At 33.3% G+C, this 26,261-nt stretch overlaps 3 protein-coding genes across 10 annotated transcripts; 2 read left to right on the plus strand and 1 right to left on the minus strand.

Annotated features, from left to right (window-relative positions):
* The first annotated feature begins 660 nt into the window (after positions 1–660).
* On the plus strand, positions 661–4,899 carry LOC107850914 (heterogeneous nuclear ribonucleoprotein 1). The gene is made up of 4 exons (XM_016695730.2): positions 661–913; positions 2,056–2,278; positions 2,980–4,138; positions 4,529–4,899. The coding sequence occupies exons 2-4, from the start codon at positions 2,057–2,059 to the stop codon at positions 4,540–4,542; spliced, it is 1,395 nt and encodes a 464-aa protein (XP_016551216.2). The 5' UTR covers positions 661–913; position 2,056; the 3' UTR covers positions 4,543–4,899.
* Positions 4,900–8,256: 3,357 nt separating this feature from the next.
* LOC107850994 (ras-related protein RABA5a) lies at positions 8,257–12,604 on the minus strand. 2 transcript variants are annotated; one of them, XM_047400466.1, is made up of 5 exons: positions 12,260–12,584; positions 11,914–11,962; positions 9,683–9,771; positions 8,886–9,532; positions 8,257–8,749 (listed from the first exon to the last, which is right to left on the minus strand). In XM_047400466.1, the coding sequence occupies exons 4-5, from the start codon at positions 9,223–9,225 to the stop codon at positions 8,409–8,411; spliced, it is 681 nt and encodes a 226-aa protein (XP_047256422.1). In that variant the 5' UTR covers positions 9,226–9,532; positions 9,683–9,771; positions 11,914–11,962; positions 12,260–12,584; the 3' UTR covers positions 8,257–8,408. The 2 variants fall into 2 exon arrangements, with proteins under 2 accessions (XP_047256422.1, XP_016551354.1); XM_016695868.2 differs by lacking the exon at positions 11,914–11,962 and having other exon boundaries at positions 12,260–12,604.
* A 7,343-nt stretch (positions 12,605–19,947) lies between these two features.
* Positions 19,948–24,666, plus strand: LOC107851239 (inositol transporter 4). Of its 7 annotated transcripts, none has more exons than XM_016696186.2 (7): positions 19,948–20,085; positions 20,933–21,096; positions 22,497–22,567; positions 22,659–22,994; positions 23,072–23,179; positions 23,267–23,878; positions 23,964–24,666. In XM_016696186.2, exons 2-7 carry the CDS (start codon positions 20,964–20,966, stop codon positions 24,435–24,437), a joined length of 1,734 nt encoding a protein of 577 aa, XP_016551672.1. In that variant the 5' UTR covers positions 19,948–20,085; positions 20,933–20,963; the 3' UTR covers positions 24,438–24,666. The 7 variants fall into 7 exon arrangements, with proteins under 7 accessions (XP_016551672.1, XP_047256426.1, XP_047256428.1 ...); XM_047400470.1 differs by having other exon boundaries at positions 19,991–20,085; positions 20,943–21,096; XM_047400472.1 differs by lacking the exon at positions 19,948–20,085 and adding an exon at positions 20,092–20,156 and having other exon boundaries at positions 20,943–21,096.
* The last annotated feature ends 1,595 nt before the right edge of the window (positions 24,667–26,261 follow it).

Below are 26,261 nucleotides of genomic sequence, written 5' to 3' on the forward strand. Positions count from 1 at the left end.
GTTACTCTTTCAGACCTCATTTGTCAGATTTCAACGATTGTATTATGACTGTTGCTGAGTTAATTTCCTTTGAAAGGGGAAAACAAAGTAAAAGTCAAAAATGTATTTACATAAAACAATCTAAAAGTCATCATCTTCCATTGTCTCCCCTCCCCTTAATACATTTTCTTTCTCACACAATATATATAATATACAAACTAATACAAATATATATAATCTTTATATATATATATATTACTTCATTCATTCATTTTTACTTATCGCATTAAATTTGACACATTTCATTTTTATTTAAAAAAGAATAATTCGGTGTACTATAATCTCCACATATCTGTAGAAGAATTGAACTACAAGAGTCTATTATACGTAATTTTACCTTACATTTCACGTATGAATTCATAACCTTCTAGTTAAAAGTGCATTTAGACTTTGACATATTCAATTTTTTCTTATAAAAAATAACAGTTCAGTTTACTAAAGCTTTCGCTGCGTGCAAGATCATAGAATGTATCGAATCACAATTTTGTAAAGCTTGAAACCATGATGTATTGGTTAAAAATAATAAGTGAAACTGAAGATTTATTTTGAAATAATGGACAAGTAAAAATCAACGCGGCGAGGCGAGTATTTATTGTATATATATTTATATAGATAGACAATGTTAGCCGATTCAGAAGTAAATCAATCTTTCTTACACCACACTCTCTTTTCTCTCTTACCTTTTTCCTCTCCTCTCCATTTTTTTTCATAAAAATTTAAAGAAAAAACTCCATTTTTGCATTTTGCTAATTTTTGGTGAATTTTGAACGTTTAGAGAGGATAAAGAGAGGGCCTTTCAAGCCCCTCTTTCTATATATGCCTCTCTAATCGATCTTGAATTACACCCATTTCTCTTCTTAGCCTTTATCTATTGGTAAATTATTCAATCTTTGATCTATTTATTCATGTTTAATTGTATAAAGTTTTAATCTTTTTTTTTTTTTTGATGATTTTGGCTTGTGGGTGTGTTGGATTTTTGGTTTATACTGTGTGTTTTGATGTTTTGTGGTGAAAAGTTTTGATCTTTTATTGGTTTGTAGAGGATTTTGGATTGTGGGTGTGTTGATTCTTGATTTGTTGTTCATGTTTTATGTGTAAAATTTTGATCTTTATTGGTTTGAGTTGTGTAGTTTTGTGTTTTGTGATGAAGAGTTTTGATCTTTATTGATTTGAATTGTGTAGCTTTGTGTTTTGTGGTGAAATGTTTTGATCTTTTTTTTTTTTTGTTTTGTAGAGGATTTTGGATTGTGGGTGTGTTGATTCTTGATTTGTTTTTCATGTTTTATGTGTAAAGTTTTGATCTTTTTTTTTTCTTGTGTGTGTGTGTTTGGAGAATTATGGCTTCTTGATGTGTTGATCTGTTGAAAGATCAGATGATGATGATCTGTTGGAATTTGTTGTTTAGTTTAAAGTTAATCTGCATTTTGATGTTTCATATTGAATTGTTGATTGATAAGGTTGTTAGAATAGTTGAACTTGAGTTATCCAATTTTATTGTTGAGAATTGAGATCCTTTGATATACTTTTTTAGTTGGTGAAGTTAGTGATCGATGGATGATCGATCTATTCGTGATTATGTTTAGTTTCATTCTCGTGATTTTATGAGTTTGTTGAGAATTGAGATCCTTTGGTATACTTTTTTACTTGGTGAAGTTAGTGATCAATGGATGATCGATCTATTCGTGATTATGTTTAGTTTCATTCTCATGATTTTTATGAGTTTGTTGAGAATTGAGATCCTTTGGTATGCTTTTTTACTTGGTGAAGTTAGTGATCGATGGATGATCGATCTATTCGTGATTATGTTTAGTTTCACTCTCATGATTTTTATGAGTTTGTTGAGAATTGAGATCCTTTGTATGCTTTTTTACTTGGTGAAGTTAGTGATCCGGATTTCGATTTGAAGTGAGTTGTTGAGTTGTTTTTAGCGCTTTGGAGTATCGATGATCGACCTATTTAAGATTGTTGTTTGTTTCATTTTCATGATTATGAGTGGTTGTACTTTTTGATGTGTAGAATGGAAATGGATCCTGGTAAATTGTTCGTTGGTGGAATTTCTTGGGACACTAACGAAGATCGTCTCAAAGAATATTTCCAAGCTTTTGGTGATGTGGTTGAGGCTGTGATCATGAAAGATCGAATCACTGGTCGTGCTCGTGGTTTTGGTTTTGTTGTTTTTGCAGACCCTTCTGTTGCTGAAAGAGTTGTTAAGGAAAAACACATAATTGATGGTAGAACTGTAAGTAACACGTGCTTTGTTCGTTTTGGATTTATCGTTACTGAAACTTACGATTGATGGTAGGACTGTAAGTAACACGTACTTTATTCATTTGGATTTCTCGTTACTGAAATTTTTGTTGGTTTAAAGTCTGCTAAACAGTTTACAATGAAGGCTCTCCGATGGTTTGTCAGAAAAGAATAGTTATGATAATAGAATTTAGTCTAAAAGTTCTCAAATTTTCCCTTTGATATTTTTCGATAATTATGATTAGTGTTATTTGCAAACTGTTAATAGTTAGTCAATGAAGAAATTGATTTGATTCGATCTGATAAGTGCTTAGCATTACCACAGTTAATGTGATTGGCGATATATGTATTAAATTGAAGTTAAGAGCAAGTTGCGTATTGTAGCAGAATTGAGCCGGTTAAGTTGACTAGCGTGAGATGACCTGCACCGATTCTACAGTTCAGACTATAAATGTTGCATGAAATTAAATGATGGAAATAATTTGATCTTTGAAATAGTACGTGGAGATGTAGACAAGAAGCACGGTTAATGAAAGCAAGCAGATTTAGTTCGATTTTCTCTAATCATCAATTACCAGCAAACGTATTCATAGCAAGTTAATGAAAACGGGCTTACGCTAAGGACTTTCAGTAACTTGCTAACTGTTAGTGAAAAGAATGTATACGGTTTGACTATTTCCCTTTGATTTCCAGGTAGAGGCAAAGAAGGCTGTTCCGAGAGATGATCAACACATTACCAGAAACAATGGTAGTACACAGGGCTCTCCAGGTCCCTCTCGCACTAAAAAGATTTTTGTTGGAGGTTTAGCATCCTCAGTCACCGAGAGTGACTTCAAGAGTTACTTTGATCAATTTGGGACAATCACCGATGTGGTTGTGATGTATGATCACAACACACAAAGGCCTAGAGGCTTTGGATTCATCACCTTTGACTCGGAGGAGGCAGTTGATAAAGTTCTGTACAAAACGTTTCACGAACTTAACAGTAAAATGGTTGAGGTTAAGCGTGCAGTACCCAAAGAGCTATCGCCTAGTCCAGCTCGAAGCCCATTTAATGGACAGAACTATGGTCTTAACAGGGTTAACAATTTGCTTAACGCATATACCCAAGGTTACTTTCCAAGCTCGATTGGAAATTATGGAATGAGAATGGAAGGTAGATACACTCCTCTTACTGCTGGTCGGAATGGATATTCTTCCTTCAGTCCTGCTGAATTAAGCATGCCAACAGGCTTAGACTCCACATTGAATCCAAACTACGGTGGAAGTGGAACCTTTGGTTCTAATTATGGACGCGGAATCAGTTCCTTTTACAATGGGAATTCAAACAGGTACAGTAGTCCGATCGGGTTTTCCCCTGGAAGGGTTGGAAGCGGTTCTATGTTGAATTCAGTAGGATGGAACCCGTGGGACAATGAGAGTCTTAATTACGGAACAAGTTCTGCCAACTCTACTGATTTTGCTGGCTCCGTAAGTGGGGTTGCAGGATATGGTGCTTTGGGTGGACTCGGAACAATTTGGGGTTCCTCTTCAATATCGGGTCAAGGTGGAGGAAATGGCTCTTTTGGAAGTGGCAGCATTGCTAACAGTACCGAAGCAGTTGGTGCAGGTTATGTACGAAACTCGGGAAACAATGCTGTCAATACATCACCTTATGCTCCATCAAAAGACGCTAATGGTGGAGCTTTCGGGAACTTGTATGGTAATGTAGGCTCTTCGTTCTATGAGGACTCAGCCTGGCGTTCAACATCTCCAGAACTAGATGACTCTGCGTCCTTTGGTTATGGACTTGGCAACACGGATTCACTCGGTTATGTTGGTGGTTGTAGTGTTGCAAATAGGTCGAATAAAGGTAACGAAACTCCTCATTTTTTCACTTTTCATTAATTATAGTGATGTCTTTCGAATGCATGCACTATAGTCTGCCGCTAAACTTACTCGACACACTAAGCTCTCCCTATGTGAGGGGTCCGGACCCACAAGGGTCTATTATATGCAGCCATACCTTGCATTTGCATTTCCACCAGAGGTTGTTTCCACAACTCAAACCCGTAACCTCCTGCTCACATGGCGGCAACTTTATCAGTTACGCCAAGGCGCTCCTAATATGAGCTGACGAATAAGACACCCTGAACTAAGCTAAACTCAAAGAACAGAAAACGATGATTTTGTTTCTTTTTCTTACATATGCATTGATCGATTTGTTTGATTTACATCAAAATGCTCACGCTTTGTGATTCAGGAATTGCTGCCTAGGAAGATTATCGTATGGAAGTTTGGACATAAAAATGCTTAATATAGTTGGAAAATACATGGTGAGCCAACGTCGTGGATGTGGATTAAATACTTTCAGTCTAGAGGTACATTCACTTAGAGCTAATTCAGTACCTGCTACAGAAACAACTTCTCTCAACTCTCAATCAACGTTTCTCGTGTAAGGTTTGAACGTAGATTCTTTAGTATAGAGGTTTTCATTTTTTTTTTTTTTACTTGTCCCCCTTGCATTTCGTTGAGATGTAAAATTGGATAGCGGAATATACTTACGAGAGATAAATTGTACCATTGCATTATTATTATCTGATGAAAAACAATCTGAGACCATCCTTCATCGGATTCTTTTTGCTGGCTGTTGTTGAAATTCGTTTTATCTCAGTTTCTATCAACTTTTTAGCTTTATTTAGTTTAGAAAAAACTTGTGTAACAAATGCTTTTAAATGATATTTTTAGAACTATTTCTCTTTTATCATCTTAGCTTTATCCTGTTCATATTTTTAGCAAATTTTGCAGATTTAAGTTGAATATCAGAAGACAGAAATAGAGTCAAATCTTTCTATATCCACATATTTTTTGGTTGCTATAGAGGTTTGATTATAACGTCAGATACTTTTTGGTTGCTATAGTGAAATAACATGAAAAATTGGTTTAAAAAATAACTCGATCGTTCTATAGCGGCGTCATTGCCACATAGGTTTGATTATAGCGTCGTTTGTTCAAATAATTTATTTTTGTTTGCTATAGTGAAAAAACATGAAAAATTGGTCCTCGTGTGTTTTTATTAATTGTACGGTCAAATTTCTCGAATACAAATTAAATAGAATAGCGATGTGGTTTAAAAACAGGAAAATTAAAGAAGTGGTGGGACCCATAAAGATATGTGGATAAAGAGTGGATCCCACTATATTTGGTCAGGCTGAGTGGGCCCCACTATCGAATTATATGCAAATAGACAGACGAGACGGTACGTAATGGTGGACAACTTGAGTTTGTGTAATGTGTATGCCATGTTTTTATGTTGAGATAATTACGTGTCCGAATCAACTTAAAATATATACGCTTTGTACAAAGGATGTGGATTGAGGTACACGATTGCTTTGTATGGAGAACATGAATTAGGGTAGACTAGTACGTAGGAATGACAACTTCTGATTGTCTATGCCATGATAATTACGTGTCTGAATTATTCAATCGTTTAATTAATAATACGTTTTGTATGGAGTACGTGGATTGGGATAGACGACTAGTAGGAAGAAGTGTGTCCTGGCTATTAGCTAGAACCGATGACTTCTGATTGTGTATGATATGTCTTTTCTCGGGATAATTATGTGTCTGAATCATTCGACCATCTAATTTATAAAATATGTAAAAATATATACGTTTTGTGTGAAGGACGTGAATTGAGGTAGACAACTAGTAGGAAAGAATGCATCCTAGCCGGTAGGTAAAAGTGTTTTGTCTTGTTGTCAGTATTACAGTCGTCGTGCTACGTTAGTAATTTCTTGTTTTGTTTTGGTGATTTCTTTTGTGTTTGGGTAGATTGAATGTCGTATTATTCTGTGGTAGTCTTATTTTTTGATATTATCTGTTGTTTTGGTATTATTAGTTGTTTCTTGTACTTCTACTACATCCTCTTCAACACGGTTGTGGTCTTGAGCGGAAGGTCTATTCAAAACAGTCAGATTACGTACATTCTACCATCTCCAAACCCTACGTTATTATATATACGATAGACATTGTACCTATTCACGACATATACATTAATAGTGTATATGTTATAAATATTTCAGACTTATTGATAAACTAGTTGGTCGAATGGTATATATCCGTAACTTTTTTCTTTCTCTTATTTTTTTTTTCTCCTTTTTTTGTGTGTGTGTGTGTTTTTTTTTTTGTCAATTTTGTAAAGACAATAAATTTTAGAAAATCCCCAAAATGTGTGGTCAAATAAATATATATTCTTATCCTTATTCCGTGGCTCCATTTACACCTTTCTCTTCTTCTTTTTTCCTTCTTTATTTCCTTTTCAACGATTTAAATATAATTTTAAATCAAAAAGTGCATAAAAATATTCTAAATTTTATATAATTATATTTCATATAAGAAAATTCATGAAAGGTTATATTGAAATTTTTTGTCAACAATGATGGAGTTAAATACAATTATATTTAAGATTTTTTTATTCTTAATCAGTGTCGGATTAAATTCTGAATACGAAAAAAAAAATCTTAATCTTAAATATGTCTTATGATGTACGAATTTGATTTAATTAGATTATGATATAGGTATCGAATATCGAATGGGAATAATAAGATGGATGTTATCAAATTAAAGAATATTATAGGACCATAAGCTGGGGGTGGCAAATAAAATCAATTGACAAATGACAGGGAAATTCATGAATGCTTGACATATATTGCTCCATTTGGCACGTAATTTGGAATAAAAATAAAAAAATAAATACTATTTTCATAAGTTTCAACATCAGAATAAATACTCAGTGTATTTCCACACAGTAAAATCTGGAAAGGGCAGAGTGTAAGCAGTTCGTGCCACTATCACTGAGGTGAGATAGAGAGATTATTTTCAATAGACCCTTGGCTCCTTCTTAGCAATTAGTTTATGATCCAAAAGTTCATTAGATATTTCATAGTTCAAAATTATCGTAACACATAAACAAATATTTAAATTTGGTCTTAGTTGACAAGTACGCGCTTCAACATAGAGAGTGCATGTCTAGACACCTGAACTTAGTCTCAGCTAGCGACTAAACACTCAAACTCGTCTCCATTGTATCTCATAGACATCCGAGGCTGACGCAACCATAATATTGGACACGTCTGGATTATCATATTGTAAGTTGGAGTGTTCAACCGACACAATGAAAATGAGAGGTGACTTGATGTACGTACTCAAAGTTTGAGTGTTTACTCGTCAACGGAGGCTAAATTTGAGTGTATGTTTATGTATTATGCCTTTTCTTTTTTGCGCCAGCTCAAGCTTAGCCGACCTATCACTCCGTAAAAATGAAGAAAGTACGAAAGAATAGTAAATGGACGATCCTTCAATATAGAGATTCTTCTCATCATATAGTCATCGACCCCCTCAGACCCCCCCGTAGCTTCTGGTGAAGCTACGAGTTCATGAGCAAGTGAATTTACGAGTCGAGTCATATTTTTTTTCCTAAAAGAACATGACCCTCTTCGTTTTCTTTTCTCTCATTTCGCTATCCCTCCAAAGCCCTTGTATAGGTTGAGCGCTATGCTTTACTAATATAATAACGATAGATATACGTACTGAAACATTTTGAGAATAAGATCAAACTCGAGAAATAGTCTCCTTTAAGGATAGAAGGAGGACTAAGTTCTGCATGTGGACGTCACTATTTATCATGTCAAGACGAAATTCTGATTTGTTTTTGAAGGTGATCTAAAAGACTCGACGAAAATCGGCCAGTTTGGCAACATCAAATTGGAGAGAATAAGCATAAATCTGGAGATAAAAAGAAGCTGTACCAGTACATTATACAAAAAAACAACAACAAACTCAGTGTATTCCCACCAAATGAGGTTGGTCAGGGGGGGAAAATGTACGCAGTCCATACCGCTACCTCTGAATAAGTAGAAAGGTTGTTTCCGATAAACCCCGGCTCAAGATAATGCATAGTCAACAAGGCCACATTATACAAAAAAGACAGATCAAAAAATAGTTCTTCTCCACTTTGGGTAATTTACATTTTTTTTTTCTAATGGAAAGTTTGTTTTCTCCCATAATGTTTCAAAACAACAACACATTGAATTACAACAAGGTAGAAGATGTTGTTTATAACAAGAATTATCCTCCGAAATCTACGATGAACAGCATCCGGCTTTCTTCGCTTGTGTATCTGCTGCTTCTTGGTTATCGTCAGCTTTCAAAACGACAGTTTTTCCATTTGCCAGCCTACCGGAATCTTTTTTTTGGAGTTCTTGCGATTGCATGACTTTCCGGCTCAAGATATTATAGATCTCTTTAAGAACTGTTTGAAAAGCTACAGCTACATTTGAAGAATCCAAAGCTGATGTTTCGATAAAGAATAGACCTTGTGCCTCGGCTAAGGATTTGCCTTCAGCTGTTGTCACCTCCCTCGCATCTTTCAGATCAGATTTATTGCCAACGAGTATTGTAACCACGTTCATGTCAGAATGAGCTGCCGATATAAGTGAAAAAGCTAAGCACAACATGCACAACATATCGACATAAATAGCTCGAAGAAGGATGAATAATGGAAATGAAGTAGAACTACTTGTAAATGAAGGAGTAAACAACGTCGTGATAAAACTTACTCTGAAGTTCATTAAGCCATCGACCAATATTTTCAAAAGTCAGGCGTCTACTAATATCATAAACCAGAAGAGCTCCAACTGCGCCTCGGTAATATGCAGAAGTTACAGCCCTAAACCGTTCTTGACCTGCTGTGTCCCATATCTGCGCTTTCACCTCTTTCCCATTTATGTCCAGCTTTTGAGTCTGGAACTCTACTCCTATCGTTGATTTTGAGTTGGGATAGAATTCATCACGAGCAAATCTAGCGAGCAAATTTGATTTCCCAACAGCTGAATCACCAATCAAAACAATCTTGAAAAGGTAATCTTCTGTTTGTGCTTCCTCGGAACGGAACGCCATCTTCTTTGTGGTGAAATGGAAGCTACAACATCATATTCGCTTATTTCGTGGCTAAACACCAAAAACAAGAAATTTAAAGCACAAATAGGCAGAAGGCCCTCAAGGAAACTTGCGAGGCAATACAAGCATATGTAAGACAAAAGTCGAAACGGACAGGATGATAAAAGTTGTATATGAAGGCAAAGAAGGACGAGGTAATTTAGAACAAGGACTTTCTATTAACCATGTACTACAACTTCTTCCAGCCGCGGCACTACTAACTGTTTCCTATCTTATTCAGCCCTCTAAACGGACAGCTTTTAAATACCTGCATAAGAAGAAAAAGATAGAAACTTGAAACTTCAGCGAAGAATCCGGTCTAAACTTTGCTTTCCCATAAAGCAATGTGTCATTCTTCTAAAAGTTTCTTCAATAGTATATAATCTAATTAACATTGGTAAGTAAAAGGAAATCATACAAAACCAATCAGCTGTTGCTCGTCTAATGCCCCGTACTTGCCACTTCCCACTTTCCCTGCTTCTTGTTGCGGACTTTTTAAGCACAAACCTAGAAAAAAAATGAATGAAGTTACTGCTATAAGACTTGATGCAAAATTGTCGTTGCAGAATATTCGTTTCTGGTGGTTGACATAAAATAAGAAACGCAAAATTGTTATCTCCCGAAAATTCCACTAATTCAATTTAACCGACCAAGTCACACCAAAGTTGCGCCCAAAAATTACCCCCTAGTAATGCAAAAGGCCAACTAATTATTACACTATCTGCATTGGTCTTTTTTCTCCCTTAATCAGAATAAGGAGGTTTGTATGAAGAGGGAAAAAGGTGGATCAGAGAGAGAAAAAGGGGCATCCCGGTGCACTAAACCTCCCGCTATGCGCAGGGTCCGCGAAGGACCACAGGGTCTATCGTACGCAGCCTTACCTTGCATTTCTGCAAGAGGCTGTTTCCACGGCTTGAATCATGACCTCCTGGCCACATGGCAGTAACTTTACCAGTTACGGCAAGGCTCCCCTTCAAATTTGAGAGAGAGAGAGAGAGAGAGAGAGAGAGAGGAGCTAATAATTCTCGGGGAAGTAGTAATTTGTGTGGACTGCAAGCAATGACCATAGAACTAGCGATGCTCAAAAAAATTGCAAACTGTCAGAAACCGTTAATAGATACAGTTTACATGAGAAAGATACAAATAAACAGAAAGAAAAGTCTCAACAGAAAAAGATTAATATTTCTCTCTCGCTCTCCAGCTGTAGGGACGAGTAGGAGGCGCCCTCTCAAAAACGGAAAAGCATACTTTGAACAGGAAGCTAAGTGTGTAGCATTTAATGTTAAGGGATAAAACTACAAACCCAATTGATAAAGTTATCATGTAGTAAGGATTTTTAACAACATGCAGGTTACATAAGATGTGATGACACCAGAACATATATAATTGCCCAAAGGTCGAAGCAAACAAAACACTAATTGAAAAAACTGAAGCTTTTACTTTTACAAAACACCCTCGAAATGCAGTTTCAAAAGAGCAGCATAGAAACGAGAAAATCAACCACTTTTGCCCACTTCTCAATATTCCCCCTTAGCAAAGGCCTAAAAGACAATTCGGAGTTTTATCTCCCAAAGGAAAGTGAATTAGAATTAAAACCTGGTCACTAGATGTTGATTGCCCGAGTTTAGATTCTACGATGTATAAAGCTTTATCAAGTCAAAATAGTATGCAAATTCAACCTTCAGACATAGCTAGCAGATAGTATAAAAAGTCTTTATTCAAGGTAGCTACATACACCTCATCCACAAAATACACCATCAGAAGACCCCAGCATCCATGAATAGGAAACAATCACCACCGACGTGAAAATTATGGTGACCAAGAAAGGAAATTGACCTAGGGAAAGTAGGCATTCTACGATGCTATGCATTAATACTGACTTCACTCAATAAAGGCAATGAACTTAAGGGACATTCCAGTGACCTGCTAGTCAAAAGGCAAAAATCAAGTTTATGACATGGTTGCAAACTCGACTAATCCGAAACATACCCATCACCTTCCAGTTATTACATGTATCGGATAACTCAGTCTACCAAAGCTTAGACAGATGGATAAAAATCACCTAGCATTTCTAGCATTTGTTAGGATTTAAACACTAACCTATCCTGGCCCATCCCAATATATTGACAGCTAAACCACACCCTTGATCGCTAGTCACAAAGACTATAGCCTATACATTAACAGGTAAAGCGATTTCCAATATGGGACCCGCAGAGTAAATAAATTCAACTATAAGCTGCACTTGCATAGACATCTACAACAAAGTTAATAAGGTGGTGATGTAAACAAAGACTTTTAGCTGGGAGACTTTGAAAAAGTCAGCTGACTAAGTATCCTCCATTGATCATGCCACACATAATGTGTTGGTAAACTTATCCTAACTAATCCAGCTCATCATTCCCCCCCTTGTCTCATCATGACCATTGGAAAGACTCAACATTGTACATACATGACACCACAACAATCACAAAAGTAAACAGTTCTTTCTCTGACATCCCAAAACAGTATTTTAGTACCAACATTATTTAAGTGAAACAAATATATCCACTAGACATAATCAATCACAAATGACAAGTGACATTATTGAAGGGCAGCTCGGTACACTAAAGCTCCCACTATACGCGAGGTCCAAGAAAAGCCAAGCCTTACCGTCCGTTTCTGCAAGAGGCTGTCTCCACGACTCAAACCCATTGACCACCTAGTCACATTATAACAACTTTACCGGTTACACCAAGACTCCGTTATCATTTGGCATTTATCCATTAAATATAGAAAAGACACATGATACACTAATTCCATTAAAGATAGAAAAGACACATGATCCACTAATAAGTACAATTAATTTCCCTATTCTCATAAAGCTCCCAAATCCCACAAAGATTCAAAAAAACAAATCTTTTTACAAAAAAGATAAATTCTTTTCACCATAACAACTAACAAACAACCATAAAAAAAAAACATAAAAACAATAAAAAGATACAATTTTGACACATACCCACTTCTTTATATGATGAAAGGATCAACCCCTTTTAACAACCTCTCAATATATGATCAAATCAAGAACCTTGACTAAACCAAATCAATCAAGAAAAGGTATAAAAAAGTGATCTTTTGAGAAAAATGTCTTGAAAAACACAGGGATTGAAGGATTGTTAATAATTATTTGATGATTTTTTTGAGAGATTGGATTGGGTTTGAAGATCTAAGAAAGTTGAAATGGGGAAGAGAGAAGAAGAGCAAGGAGGAGAGAGAGAGGGAGGAAGAAGGGCCAAAAGAGGGAAGAAAGTTGAGATTCTACTACTGTTGCAAATTTGGAAGGTAACAGATGGTTACATTAGTCCTTTTTGGTAATAGATTGGATATTATTTGTTGGCCCAATGTTTTTTTGGGGGGTGGGGTGGGAGTGGGGGTTGGGAGGGAGGGGGAGGGGAGGTTTCCTATTGGAGTTTTGGAGCAACTGTAAAGTTGTTGTCGTGTGATCAAGAGGTCACGAATTCAATAGTAAGGTTTTTTACCATATACACTTGTGGTTTGACCCTTCTTCAAACCTCGCGTATAACGGAACTTAGCGCATCGAACTACCTTTTTTTTTTGGGGGGGGGGGGGGGGGGGGGGGGGGATCCTCTTGGAATTTTGGAGCAACTGTAAAGTTGTTGTCGTGTAATCAAAGAGGTTACGGATTCAAACCGTGAAAATAGTAAGATTGCTTACGATATACCCTTTGTGGTTTGCCTATTCTTCAAACCACGCGTATAGCGAAACTTAGCACATCGAACTATCCTTTTTGTTTTTATTTCCACTTGATATTTGAAGTAACTGTAAAGTTGTTGTCGTGTGATCAAGAGATCAAGAACTCAAACTGTGGAAATAGTAAGGTTGCTTACGATATACACTTGTGGTTTGACCCTTCTTCAAACCTCGTGTATAACGAAACTCAGTGCATCAAACTATCCTTTTTTTTTTTAGGAGGCTTAGGCGGAGGGAGGCTTTCCTTTCAGAATTTTGGAGCAACTGTAAAGTTGTTGTCATGTGATTAAGAGGTTACGGATTCAAGTCGTGGAAACAGTAAGATTGCTTACAATATACCCTTGTGGTTTGGCTATTCTTCAAACCTCGCGTATAACGAAACTTAGTACATTGAACTGTCTTTCTTGTTTTTATTTTCACTTAATATTTGATATTTGTTTTGTAACCCAACTAATCTGATTTTACATCCTTTTTTTTTAAAAAAAAAAATCATATTGGTGGCAATTTCATTCTAAAAACTTGAATATGAATACAAAACTTTAGATTAAAAATGAGAGGATACTTACCACTCGACAAAAACTTTGGGCGATCTGCTAAATTATTGACAGAAAAACGAGTTTTTAATCTGCTTATTTTCTAATTCAATCAATTTTAACTACCTTTATTTGGATATAAAAAAAAAAGAACGTGCCAAAAAAAATTATAAGTGAAATTTCTGATTTTTCCTGTTTTTTATTTAATTGTCTATTTAATAATAATTTCTTAATTAAAAAAAATAAAAGGAAAAAACACCCCCACCCCGTAGTCGACTTCTTCACCATACCCTCCATGTCATCATCCACCCACCCACAAATGACAATTGATATACCCCACCCTCACCCCCACCTCCACCCCCACCCCGCCCCTCCCTCCTCCATCAACTTCCGTTCGTCATCGTAAATCGTCATTGAAGACGAAATCAATGGCGACCAGAATTTGATTTCTAAAAATGATTGTTTCCCCTGCTAAAGTTTTCCACCTAAATCAAATTGTTGATGCATTGTTAATGCTAACCTTGCCGGCCACTCTTCTACGTTAACAAGATTGTTTTCCATCATAGCTAGAACTTTCGCCGGAAAGTTCATGTATTAACAATTTGGAAAATTTTTCATTCCTAAAGTTCATGTCTTCCATTATTTTTTTATTCTTTAATTAATTGAAAATTATCAATTATATTAACAAATTGTTAAGAATTTTTTTTTTTTTAAAATAGAAATGAAGAAGATGGCTGGGGGTTGGAGGGGGGGGGGGGGGGGGGGGGGGGGGTGGGGGGGGGGAGGTGTGGGGGGAATGGGGGGTTTGTTCTTTTCTTTTTCTTTTTTTATTTTAAAATTAAAAAAATTATAATAATTTAAAATTTTATTAATAAAATAATTAAAGTATAATTTTTTTAATAACAAAAAAAATAAAATATTATTTTTTGTTCAACTTACGCTCCAAGGAGAGTGTAACACACTCTCCTTACCAAGTCAGCATTTTGTGCCTGATAGGTATCAATTTAAGCAGTTGAGGTGCCTGATAGGTACAAGTTTTAATTTAGGGGTTCAAGTAATTTTCGGTACAAGTTTAAGGGGCTATCGATGGGTTTGACCTATTTTTTTTTTTTATGTCTAACTCAACGTACATTTTAAAGATACTAAACTTTTAACAAATATTAAATATCTAACTCATTTATAATTCGAAAAGCTCATTATGTTCAATTGTAAGATTGTGAAAGTCCATCTAGTTAGATTTAGATTATAAATTTACCTTTATATACAATTCAAAAAATTAATACTCAAAATCTGAAACGAATTCAAAATTTAAACTTTATCGATTTCTGTCCAATCATATTACAGTATGAATAGCAAATTAATGTACCTGCAAAATTGGCCCATTTTATCTATCTTGCTGCTACACAAATTTAATGTCAATGTCATGAACATTACAATTTCTTTTCTTTATACTTATCTCTAGACTTTGGTCCACTTTTTTTTTTTTTTTTTTAATATATATATAATTGAGAAATCTTTAACGACTAGTGACGTACGATTTGAAATTCTACGAATAATGAATCAGTCTCACTACCTTTCTGGGAAATAGATTCTGAGTCACAAATTTTCTTATTGAGTTCTTCGTAGATTACATCAATCAAGTTACTTATGTTTTCTGTGATTGGATCTTTCATGTAATATATAAAAGAAGCTTCAATTTTTTGAGATTTTTTCCTTTTAATAAAATTCCAATTAGAACGACGAATTTATTAGATATATTCCAACAAAAATTCCTCCTATTTATATATATATATATATTCACCAAGAATATCTGGAAAATAGTTCATAGTTTTAGTGAAATATAGTTGAAAGAAGATTAATTTTTTTACATGATTGACTTAATCTTTAAAATTTTAGGGTTGAATTTATTATACTTCTAAAATAATGAGTCTATTGATTCAAATCTAATATTTATTAAACTTCTAACATAAATTGTGGATTAATAACAAAAAATATTGGCAAAAATTCACAAATAGGCAAAGTATAAGATCTATAACAAACTTCCTAATAAAAGTTTCAATAATTACAAATTACCATGTAATTATAAAAGATTTTTATCTATAAACTGTAATTTTTCCAAAAATATTTTACATGTATATGGTGGACTAGAATATTTGGACCTTGGTTTGTTTTGATTAAAGCCTTTTGGGCTTTCTCTATTTTGGGCCTCTCTAGATGTGGATAATATGACTTGCACAAAAGGATATTTTGAGCCCAACAATTAGCTGGCGTTTGGTCATAGATTTTGCGAGTAAATTATCAAAATTTATTTATAAATATTTGTTTGACCATGAGTTTGATCAGATTTTGAATACTTGGCGTTTTGGTCATAGATATTGAGAGCAGATTATGAAAATTTATTTATAAATATTTGTTTGATCATATTTTGAATACTTGGTGTTTGGTCATAATATTGAGAGCAGATTATGAAAATTTATTTATAAATATTTGTTTGACCAAGAATTTGATCAGATTTTGAATACCCGATCCTCAAATACAAGACTTGTGTGACTTCGACTCGTAAAACTTCAAATTTTCCACATAAAATGCATGTCCAAACTCGACTACAAATTCCAGAAGTCTCAACTTTTAAAAACTCAAATTTTCAATTTTCAAATTTTAACGTCAAAACCAATAGACAAACGGGAGATTTTCTGACACCAAATTTGATTTTGAGCGGAATTGATCGTCTTAAGTTTAATGAAAATTTTGGACGAAACTTATCTTAAATTGAGCGACGTAAATGGTAAAGAGACACCAATAAACATTAAAAAAAAAGGTAAACTATGACATACAAGGCATGACGTATCGGTAACATTATTATGTATTATGCATTCAACTAATATCTTGTTGAATTACTCACAAAAATTATGTCAGATTAACACGTTTCGAAGCTAGAAACAAAGTAGGAAAAGAAATACAAGATCGTAAACCAATATATAACGTAATGCTATATTCAAACATAGCCGTCATATCGACTACTCACAAACTATACGCATGCAAGAGCAAATATGTCACTTAACCGCGCACGCAAAATAATTTGCTCGTTCTAAATTTTAAAAAATCCAATAAACCCCTTTAAAATAAACTTTCTAGTAATCATATCCTCTTCATAGTGATCGTAATTTACTTTTTACCTTAACACAACATGAAAAATTATCTTACCTATAATTACATATACTTTACTTATTTTGTGATTTTCATATCTAAATTCTTCTAAATCAAATAACCATTTTTTTATTTACATCATGCACAATAAAAAATAACCATATCTTAAACCTTACTTGTACAATATTCAATCACGAAAGTTACTTATAATAATAATAACAATAATCATTTTTTGCCTCATAAAGAGAGTTTTATAACTTTACATAAAACTAAAATTATTTAATCTTTGGCACCATTTTATTAATCATAATAAAACAAATATTAAGAGGAGAATCTAGTGCCATTTTGGTAAAAATATATTCTCTCCACACTAGTCTAGTTGGTTCTAGAATTATTATATATAGTGGAAGAATTTATTCTATTCTAATTAGAGATATATCATATTTTAATAGTGATGGATTATTTTTATTTATATTGAGGTTAAGATTAAGCATGTTATCACCAATAACCTTCATAAGTTAAATACAATGTGTTTAGTATCAAAATATAATTACTTAAATAAAAATATAATCTTTCTATGATAATTCAAGTTTTTAAGCTAGCGAGATGATACACATAAAGGTCTAATGGTCTATAGTGCTTGTATCGAAGTTTCAGACGATATTCATAATGTCTAAATTTTAGATCACAATTTAAAATAAAATTAAAATTAAAATTATTTAATTCTGATGAGACATATAATTATATTGTGACTTGCATAACAAGGACAAAATATCAATATCGAAAATGCCAAAATACAAATAAATAAATAAATAGAATTTCATAATGAAAGGACAAATGAAATGTCATTTTCTTGACTAATTTTAGCTTTATTATGTGATCATAATATGGCCCCAAAACCACTAAAAAAAATAAAAAATGATTATTTTAAAAAGCATGATTGCCAATTGGTTAGATAATAGATATTTAAAACATAGAATAAATTCTTTATACTGTGACTCAACTTATCAAAATGTTCCACTAAAGTCATTTTCTTTTAATTCCAACAATATCATTCAAGTTTGTGCATTTTACTTATAAACTAATAATTGTTAAAAGTGGCTCAAAAAATGATCAAAATAGTCTATCAAGGTTGAAATTTGAATTTAAATAGTCCTTATTTTTTACATGAAATATTAATAGGCCTCCAATTATTTTTAATTTTTTACTTCCTAAATTATTTTTAATATATTTTATCAACAAGTGCATAATATAATTTAAAATGACTCAAATCATAATATTAAAAATGAAATAAAAAGGCAAAGAATTTTAATTAGAGATTAAAATAGGTAGTTATATTTTAAATGAAATAAATAAGAAGTACATTTATTGTCCAAGTTGGTAAATGTATTCAGTTTTTACAACCAAGTTGACAAGGCGATATAATTTTCTCTGAAATAATATCACAAGATTGATAAAAACAATATTGAAACCTTAAAACATTTTTAAGTTACGAAATGGTTATATAAAATCACCTAATTTTATTTGATAGTGAATTATTGATGTTATCATCATGGTATTCGTTAATATGCATTATTTTTTTAAATAAAAATCCTTTAAAATATTTATATATGGTTCTTCTACTAGCTAGAGACCCTATTTTTTTTTTATTTTTATTTGCAGGAATTCATCGTCTTCTTTATGAATTATAATTTTTTCGACAATAATTTGGAATAGAAGAAACTAACAACTAACTTGAATTATTTTATCAAAAATAAAGATTAATCCTAAAATGAATAATATAGAATATTATTTCATTATTGAATTCCTAAGTTTCCAAATAAATGCAATACATATAAACTTATTTCTAACAATTTTAATTGTAATTTTTGGTGGACATCGTTAGATTTAATATCGCAGTTAGAAGTTGAAAGAAGATTGTACTCACTAAGTTTTATAGTTGAAAAGTTATTGATATTTCGTATTGTTAACTAATAAGGATCATTTAAATTCAACGTTCAAACTTAAGGGATATTTTTGATCATTTTTCTCTCATCTTTTGAGTCACTTTTAGCAATTATTGATTTTTAAGAAAAATATATAAAGTTGGATGATATTATTGAAATAAAAAAAAGATAAATAACTTTATTTAGATATTTTTCTAAATTGAGACATAATACGAGGAAGATGGTTTTTAAAGGATCTTTTTGGAAGGTAACAACCACCAATCCAATTTTTTACTATCAACTTTAACTTTGTACATTAAGAATCATTAATCCTAGCAATATTATTTTTAATTTACTTGCTCATTTTATTTTTAAATAATTATAGTGATTCGACTATCTTACGTGTATACTTTAACTAATTTTAATCTTTTATCGGCAATAAATATCAGTTAACATGACCATAAATCACGTAATATTTTTGTCATCATCAAATTTGTTTTCCCAATACTAACAAAAAAGTCTTTAATGTTGAAAGCATCATAACAAATGCAAAAACAGTTTCCAACTACCAATATGCATTAATATTTTTTTTTTGCTTATCCAATAAATTATATAATTAGTATTTTTAGTTTTGGCCTTTTGTTTTGTGAACAATTATCAACTTTGTTAACTTATCTTTTTCCCTTTAAATTAAAATAATTATTTTTAATATGATGGCTAAATAAAACAAAATAGATGGAGTAAATTAGAATAGATCAGAAGTGGATTCATAATTTAACATTAAATCTAAATTCTATAACATCGAACTTAATTTTTAGATATAAATTTATAATCATTCAATGAATTTCATAAGGTTTTGACTAAATTAATCTTCTAGCTCTATCTCTAAAATGGATTACTTTCTATTTCCTATAGATAAGATTTTAAATATTCAGAATATGAAAATTACCTTATATTTTTTTTCGTGTGAAAATAATAAAAAAAATATTTTTAAATATTAATCAAAGTCTACACAATTTGACGTTCAGAAAGGTAACAAACAAAAGTCAATCAAGGAAGTAAAAAAAATTCTTAATAAGTGATTACTTTTTTTAAGAGAAGTGTCAAAACAATCAAGTAAAATGAATTGAAAGTAGAATTTATGGTGATCTCATTTGATCCTTTTAGCTAATTGTACATTTATTACTAGAATTTATTATTGCCGTAATTGAAAAGATAAACATACTATTACAACATCCTAATCCTATTGACTCAAAATTTCTTTGATTTCTTTTCCTTCTTTACACATAATATATATCCACAAAACTTCACTATATAATAATAATAACAGCAATAATAATAATAATAATAATAATAATAATAATAATAATAATAATAATAATATAATATATATTTATATATATATATAACTTTTTCTCATCACGGGTGCTGGACTTCTAAGACTACTAAAGTTGACAACATCACTTAAGGTACTTATTTTTTAATTTTTTTTGGTTGTTGTGATGATATGATTTTTTTTTTGGATAACTGTTGTGTTCGGGTTAGTTTTTACGTATCTTAATTAAATTTAAGAAATATTTGATCAGGTAACTGTGTCCACAGGTTTGTGTTCATATGATTTTTTCTTTGTTAGAGTAATTCTGAATACCAATTGTCATTGTTTTAATTTTATTGAATTATGTTATGTGTACAGTTTTGTTTCTTTTCTTGATTCTGCATGGTTGTATAATGTACTATTTTTGTTTGATTTGATTCTTTGTATAGGTAATCTTGTTTATTCTCTGTAATAATAAGTCTAAATTCTAGAAAAGAGAATCAAATGGTGTTTTTTTTCTGTTAATATATAGGAGTAAAGGAACAATTCTTTTGACAATTTTTGCTTTTATTGAATTAGTTTTTAACTGTTTTTTTTGCTTTGTTTGGTATCTTCATTGTAGAAATTGGTGATCTTTTTGTGCTAAAAATTCTCTTTTCCCCCTTTATAATCACTTATCTTTGCTTTGAGCATTTGTTTTCTGTGGTTTCACATTCGGTGTGTGATGTCTGCATTAGAGTCTGACTAATTCGGATTCACGCGAAGTAGGGCCTAAACGATTTTCCCATATCCCGAGCTCGAATATCTTTCTTTGGTTGATTAATTATTAGATCAAAAATCTTTGTTTGTTGGTTCTAGTGCTGCTTGTTTTTGCAATTTGTATTAATAAATGTATTTGATACTACTTTTTATTGGAAAGTATATATGTGATTGTGCTATTGAGATAAAAATGAGTATATAAAGGTAAATTTTTGTTGTTGGCTGAGTAATTTGTTGTGAAGATTTTTCTAGTGACGATTCTTGAGTATATCGATGGAGGCTGGTCCTCACAAAGCCGCTAAGACGGAGTTTACAGAATGTTGGAAAACTTCATGGAAAACGCCTTACATTATGCGTCTCGCCTTTTCTGCTGGCATTGGTGGGCTGCTGTTTGGTTATGATACTGGTAAAACGGCGACTCCTTTAGTACTTTTCTTGTTATTGTAGTTAAGAATTTCGCTAAAGGTGTTCTAGATTGTGTGTGTGTATATATATATAAGAGTGATATTTGACCTATAAAGAGTGTAGTATTCTGCCGATCGCGAGCTGTAGCTCCGGCTGCTGGCATGTGAGTGTTACTGTTTGGTTATGATACTAGTAAAAGGCAACCCCTTTTAGTATTTTTCTTGTTATTGTAGTTAAGAATTTCACTAAGGTGTTTGAGATTTTGTATATATGTATATGAGGGTGATATTTGACCTATAAAGAATGTAGTATTCAGCCGATTCGCGAGCTGTAGCTCCGCCTGCTGGCATTTGAGTGTTACTGTTTTGTTATGATACTGGTAAAAGACTACTCCTTTTAGTACTTTTCTTGTTATTGTAGTTACGAATTTCGCTAAAAGTGTTCTAGATTTAGTAGATATGTTTATATAAGAGTGATATTTGACCTATAAAGAATGTAGTATTCCATCGATCGCGAGCTGTAGCTCTGGCTGCTGGCATGTGAGTGTTACTGTTTGGTTATGATACTGGTAAAAGGCAACTGCTTTTAGTACTTTTCTTGTTATTGTAGTTAAGAATTTCCCTAAAGGTGTTCTAGATTTAGTATGTATGTATATGAGGGTGATATTTTACCTATAAAGAATGTAGTATTCCACCATCGCGAGCTGTAGCTCCGGCTGTTGGCATGTGAGTGTTACTGTTTGGTTATGATACTGGTAAAACGGCAACTCCTTTTAGTACTTTTCTTGTTGTTGTAGTTACGAATTTCACTAAAAGTGTTCTAGATTTAGTATATATGTATATGAGAGTGCTATTTGACCTGTAAAGAATGTAGTATTCCGCTGATCGCGAGCTGTAGCTCTGCCTGCTGGCATTTGAGGGTTACTGTTTGGTTATGATACTGTTGACAAACTACTTGCTTGCTTGCTTTCTTGCTATTATATGGCTTGACACCAGTGGCGAAGCCAAGAATTTTGCTAAAAGCATGCGTGATTTAGTATATACGTATATAAGAAGTGATATTTCACCTATATACGAGGGATTATTTTCCACCGATGGGTGGTCGACTGAACACCTCCATGGGCTGTAGCTCCGCACGTGTTTAACAGTATGTTGTAGATACTGACCTCAGTTAAAAGACAACTCCTAGTATTTTCTTCTTGTTATACGGCTCGACATGGTGTGCAAAGTTCTGCGATAAATGTTCAAGAATTGGTACATATATGAATATAAAGAGTAATATTTGACCCTGAAGTTCCACCGGTGTTCAACGCTATGTTGTAGATACTGACCTTTCGCCAATAAATAAACCTTGCCTCTTCGTTTAATTTTTGGCTGAATATGATTTTTCTGGTAAAAATAGGTGTGATTTCTGGTGCATTGCTTTATATTCGGGATGACTTCAAATCTGTCGATAAGCATACATGGTTGCAAGTAAGTGATTTACGCTGCTTTATATATCAAAATCGATTTGATTGTATCATGAAAATGAATTAACTCGGACTTCTTCCTCATAACTATGTAGGAAACTATAGTGAGCATGGCTGTTGCAGGGGCGATTTTTGGGGCAGGATTTGGTGGTTGGTTGAATGACAAGTATGGTCGGAGAAAATCGATTCTTTTAGCAGATATCTTGTTCTTTGTTGGTGCAATCGTCATGGCACTTGCCCCGTTACCTTGGGTGATAATTATTGGAAGAGTACTCGTCGGTTTAGGAGTTGGAATGGCTTCCATGACTTCACCACTTTACATCTCGGAAGCTTCCCCAGCTCGGATTAGAGGCGCTTTAGTTAGCACGAACGGTCTGCTGATTACGGGAGGACAGTTTCTATCTTATCTTATCAACTTAGCATTTACCAGGGTAATAATACATGTTAGTCCATTGCGAAATGTTCTTTTCTCGGAATGTTTTAACTGATTTTTATGGATTGTGTTTAGACCAAAGGAACTTGGCGATGGATGCTTGGCGTAGCTAGTATTCCTGCTCTTGTTCAGTTTATCCTAATGCTGTCTCTGCCGGAGTCACCTCGATGGTTATATAGAGCAGTAAGCCTATCGCCTTTTTTGAAAACATGTTAGACTAGGAGTTTCTCTCGTGATTGACACGATTGATTGTCTGTTGTTTTTCTGCAGGACAAGAAAGACGAAGCTAGGGCGATTTTGGAGAAGATTTATCCTGCTCATGAGGTTGAAGACGAGATGAAAGCTTTGGCGGAATCAATTGAAATAGAGAAGGCTGATGCAGAGTTCCTCGGAGATGGCATGATTTCGAAAGTCAAGAGTGCTTGGAACAACACTGTTGTTCGTCGGGGTCTGTATGCTGGTATTACAGTCCAGGTGGCACAACAGTTTGTCGGAATCAACACGGTCATGTACTACAGTCCGACGATTGTACAACTGGCCGGATTTGCTTCTAACAAGACAGCGCTAGCTCTCTCGCTCATAACATCCGGCCTCAATGCTCTGGGATCCATCGTCAGTATGTGTTTTGTCGACAGGTATGGGAGGCGGAGGTTGATGATTGTATCCATGTTCGGTATCATAACGTGTCTAGTCATATTGTCTGTGCTCTTCATGCAAGCTTCTTCACATGCACCAAGCGTTAGCGCCTTCGAATCCAATCACTTTGGATCGAATTCCACGTGCTCCGCGTTTCTAAAAGCTCCAGCCTCGTCATCCTGGAACTGTATGAGTTGCTTGCAGGCTTCCAAAGATTGTGCTTTCTGCTCTAACGGAGGAAACAAAGTAAGTTTTGTTGATTCTGCGTACACCCTAACCTCGCTAGACCCCACTTGTGGAATTACGCTGACAGTAACTTTCATGTAAACAGTATCATCCCGGTGCATGCTTGGCTCTAAATGACAACGTTAAAGGTTTATGTCGATCAGAAAGGCGTGAATGGTACACGAAAGGTTGTCCTAGCAGGTTCGGTTTCTTTGCAGTGATGGTTCTCGGACTGTACATCATATCCTACTCTCCTGGAATGGGAACAGCCCCGTGGATCGTTAACTCTGAGATATACCCCTTACGTTACAGAGGCGTTGGTGGTGGGATTGCGGCTGTCTCCAATTGGGTATCCAATCTTATCGTCAGCGAATCCTTCTTATCGTTAACCGAGGCTATTGGTTCAGCTGGTACATTTCTTCTATTTGCTGGATTCTCAACAATTGGCTTAGTAGCTATATACTTTCTGGTGCCAGAAACCAAAGGCCTGCAATTTGAGGAAGTTGAAAAAATGCTTCAGAAAGGCTATAAACCGAAATTCTTTCGCAAGAAAACAGTCGAAAAATCTGCTGCGAAGTAAGGTTAATTTAGTCGATAATCTTGATTAGTGTGACGTATTTTACGTGTAATTTGTCTCCGATTATCGGACTATGGCGTAAAAAACATAAGGTTAAGTGATAATATCTGATGTTTTATTTAGTGTAAGATGATCAGAGAGTAGAATATTTTGGTTCTTCATTAGACATATCATATGGCACAGTTTTTATCCTTTTCAGCCAAAAATGTTGCTGTATATTGCAACTTATGGACATTTTAAACTACCTTTAATATGTTCGTCGACGCTTTCTCGGCTGTGCTACCGGAAGCTCTGGGAAAGTCGGAACAGGAGAGCACTTGTTTTCGAGGCAGGATTACTACTTAGATGCTTTCAGTAGTTATCGGCTCCGTGCTTGGCTATTGAGCATTTACCGTGGGCACGATAACTGGTACACGAGTTATTCGCTCTGCGCTTGGCTACCCAACGTTTTACCGTGGGCACGATAACTGATACACCAGAGGTGCCAGCCGGTGGTTTTTTATTTTGGGCCAGACTTATAAGCCTTAACTATCTATGAAGTCCTTGTGCAAGCCTTGATGGGCTGGTTCAGTCTAAACTTCAACATTTTTCATGCTTATACAATAATAATAAGGCAAAAATTCACATATAGTCTCATTAGAGTATCTATAACTAATTTCCTAGTTTAGATAAAATAAATGACAGTTTTATGTAGATATATACAAAAAAGAAGGAAAAATTCATAACAACAAAAAGAGATAAAAAAGGAAATTTTAATGTAATAAATGTCCTTAATCTTCTCCAACTTTCTAATTATTTCTCTCATATAACATATCAATAAATATGAATTTATGCGTTAATTACTCCCTCAAAAGTTGATAATTTTTTTTTTTAAATTGTGATCTACAGGAGAAAGTTGGTAATTCGTGTATACAAAATTCTGGTATATACGATTTACGCAAATTATTTTTCTACTTGAATTTATTTACTGAAATCCTTTTTTGAATCTAATATGCAATAAAAATTGATTCATTTTCAACATAATGAAAATCGATTAGTTTGAATTAGATTTTTGAAATTGAATGCACAATATAAACTTCAAATACTTTCAAATTGTCAAATTTGTAATTACTATTATTTTTGTATACAATAACTTCAATTGTAATTTTGTGTTTCAATTTTCGTATTCAATTTTTATTTTCATAATTTTGAATTTTTTTTTCCACAAAAGTTGTTAAAAGGTTATAATCCTTGTTTGTATTAGTTTTTTTTTTTTTTTCTAAATCTCATTTGTAATTACAATTTGTGTGATTTATTCATTCATTACTCTACTGCATATTTCATAATATACATATTGACAGTCTATTAATATTTTTTTTATGTATATCTAGTAATAGTATATTTGAATTTCTGTATATCTGTTAACATAAGTGTATAATTGTATTTGTATATCTGTTTTAAAGGTTACAAAGATTGTTTTTATTATTTGTATATCTGTATATTAGTTTACATAAATTTGATATTTGTATATCTGTTGTTTGTATATCTATATATACATATATGCAAATGAAGTATACATATATCCAAATCAAAACTGTTGTTTATAATTTGTATATCTGTTGTTTGGATATCTGTATCTACAAATTTGAATGTTGTTTGTAAACGATATTGCAAACGAAATATACATATATTCAAATCAAAATTTGTTGTTTATTATTTATATGTCTGTAATTTGTATATCTGTATATACAAATTTGAATGTTGTTTGTAAACGAAATATACATGCAAACGAAATATACATATTTGTATATCTGTTGTTTGTATATCTGTATATACATATATGCAAAC

Source organism: Capsicum annuum, chromosome 12 (assembly GCF_002878395.1).
Source record: "Capsicum annuum cultivar UCD-10X-F1 chromosome 12, UCD10Xv1.1, whole genome shotgun sequence".
Classification (NCBI taxonomy): Eukaryota; Viridiplantae; Streptophyta; class Magnoliopsida; order Solanales; family Solanaceae; genus Capsicum; species Capsicum annuum.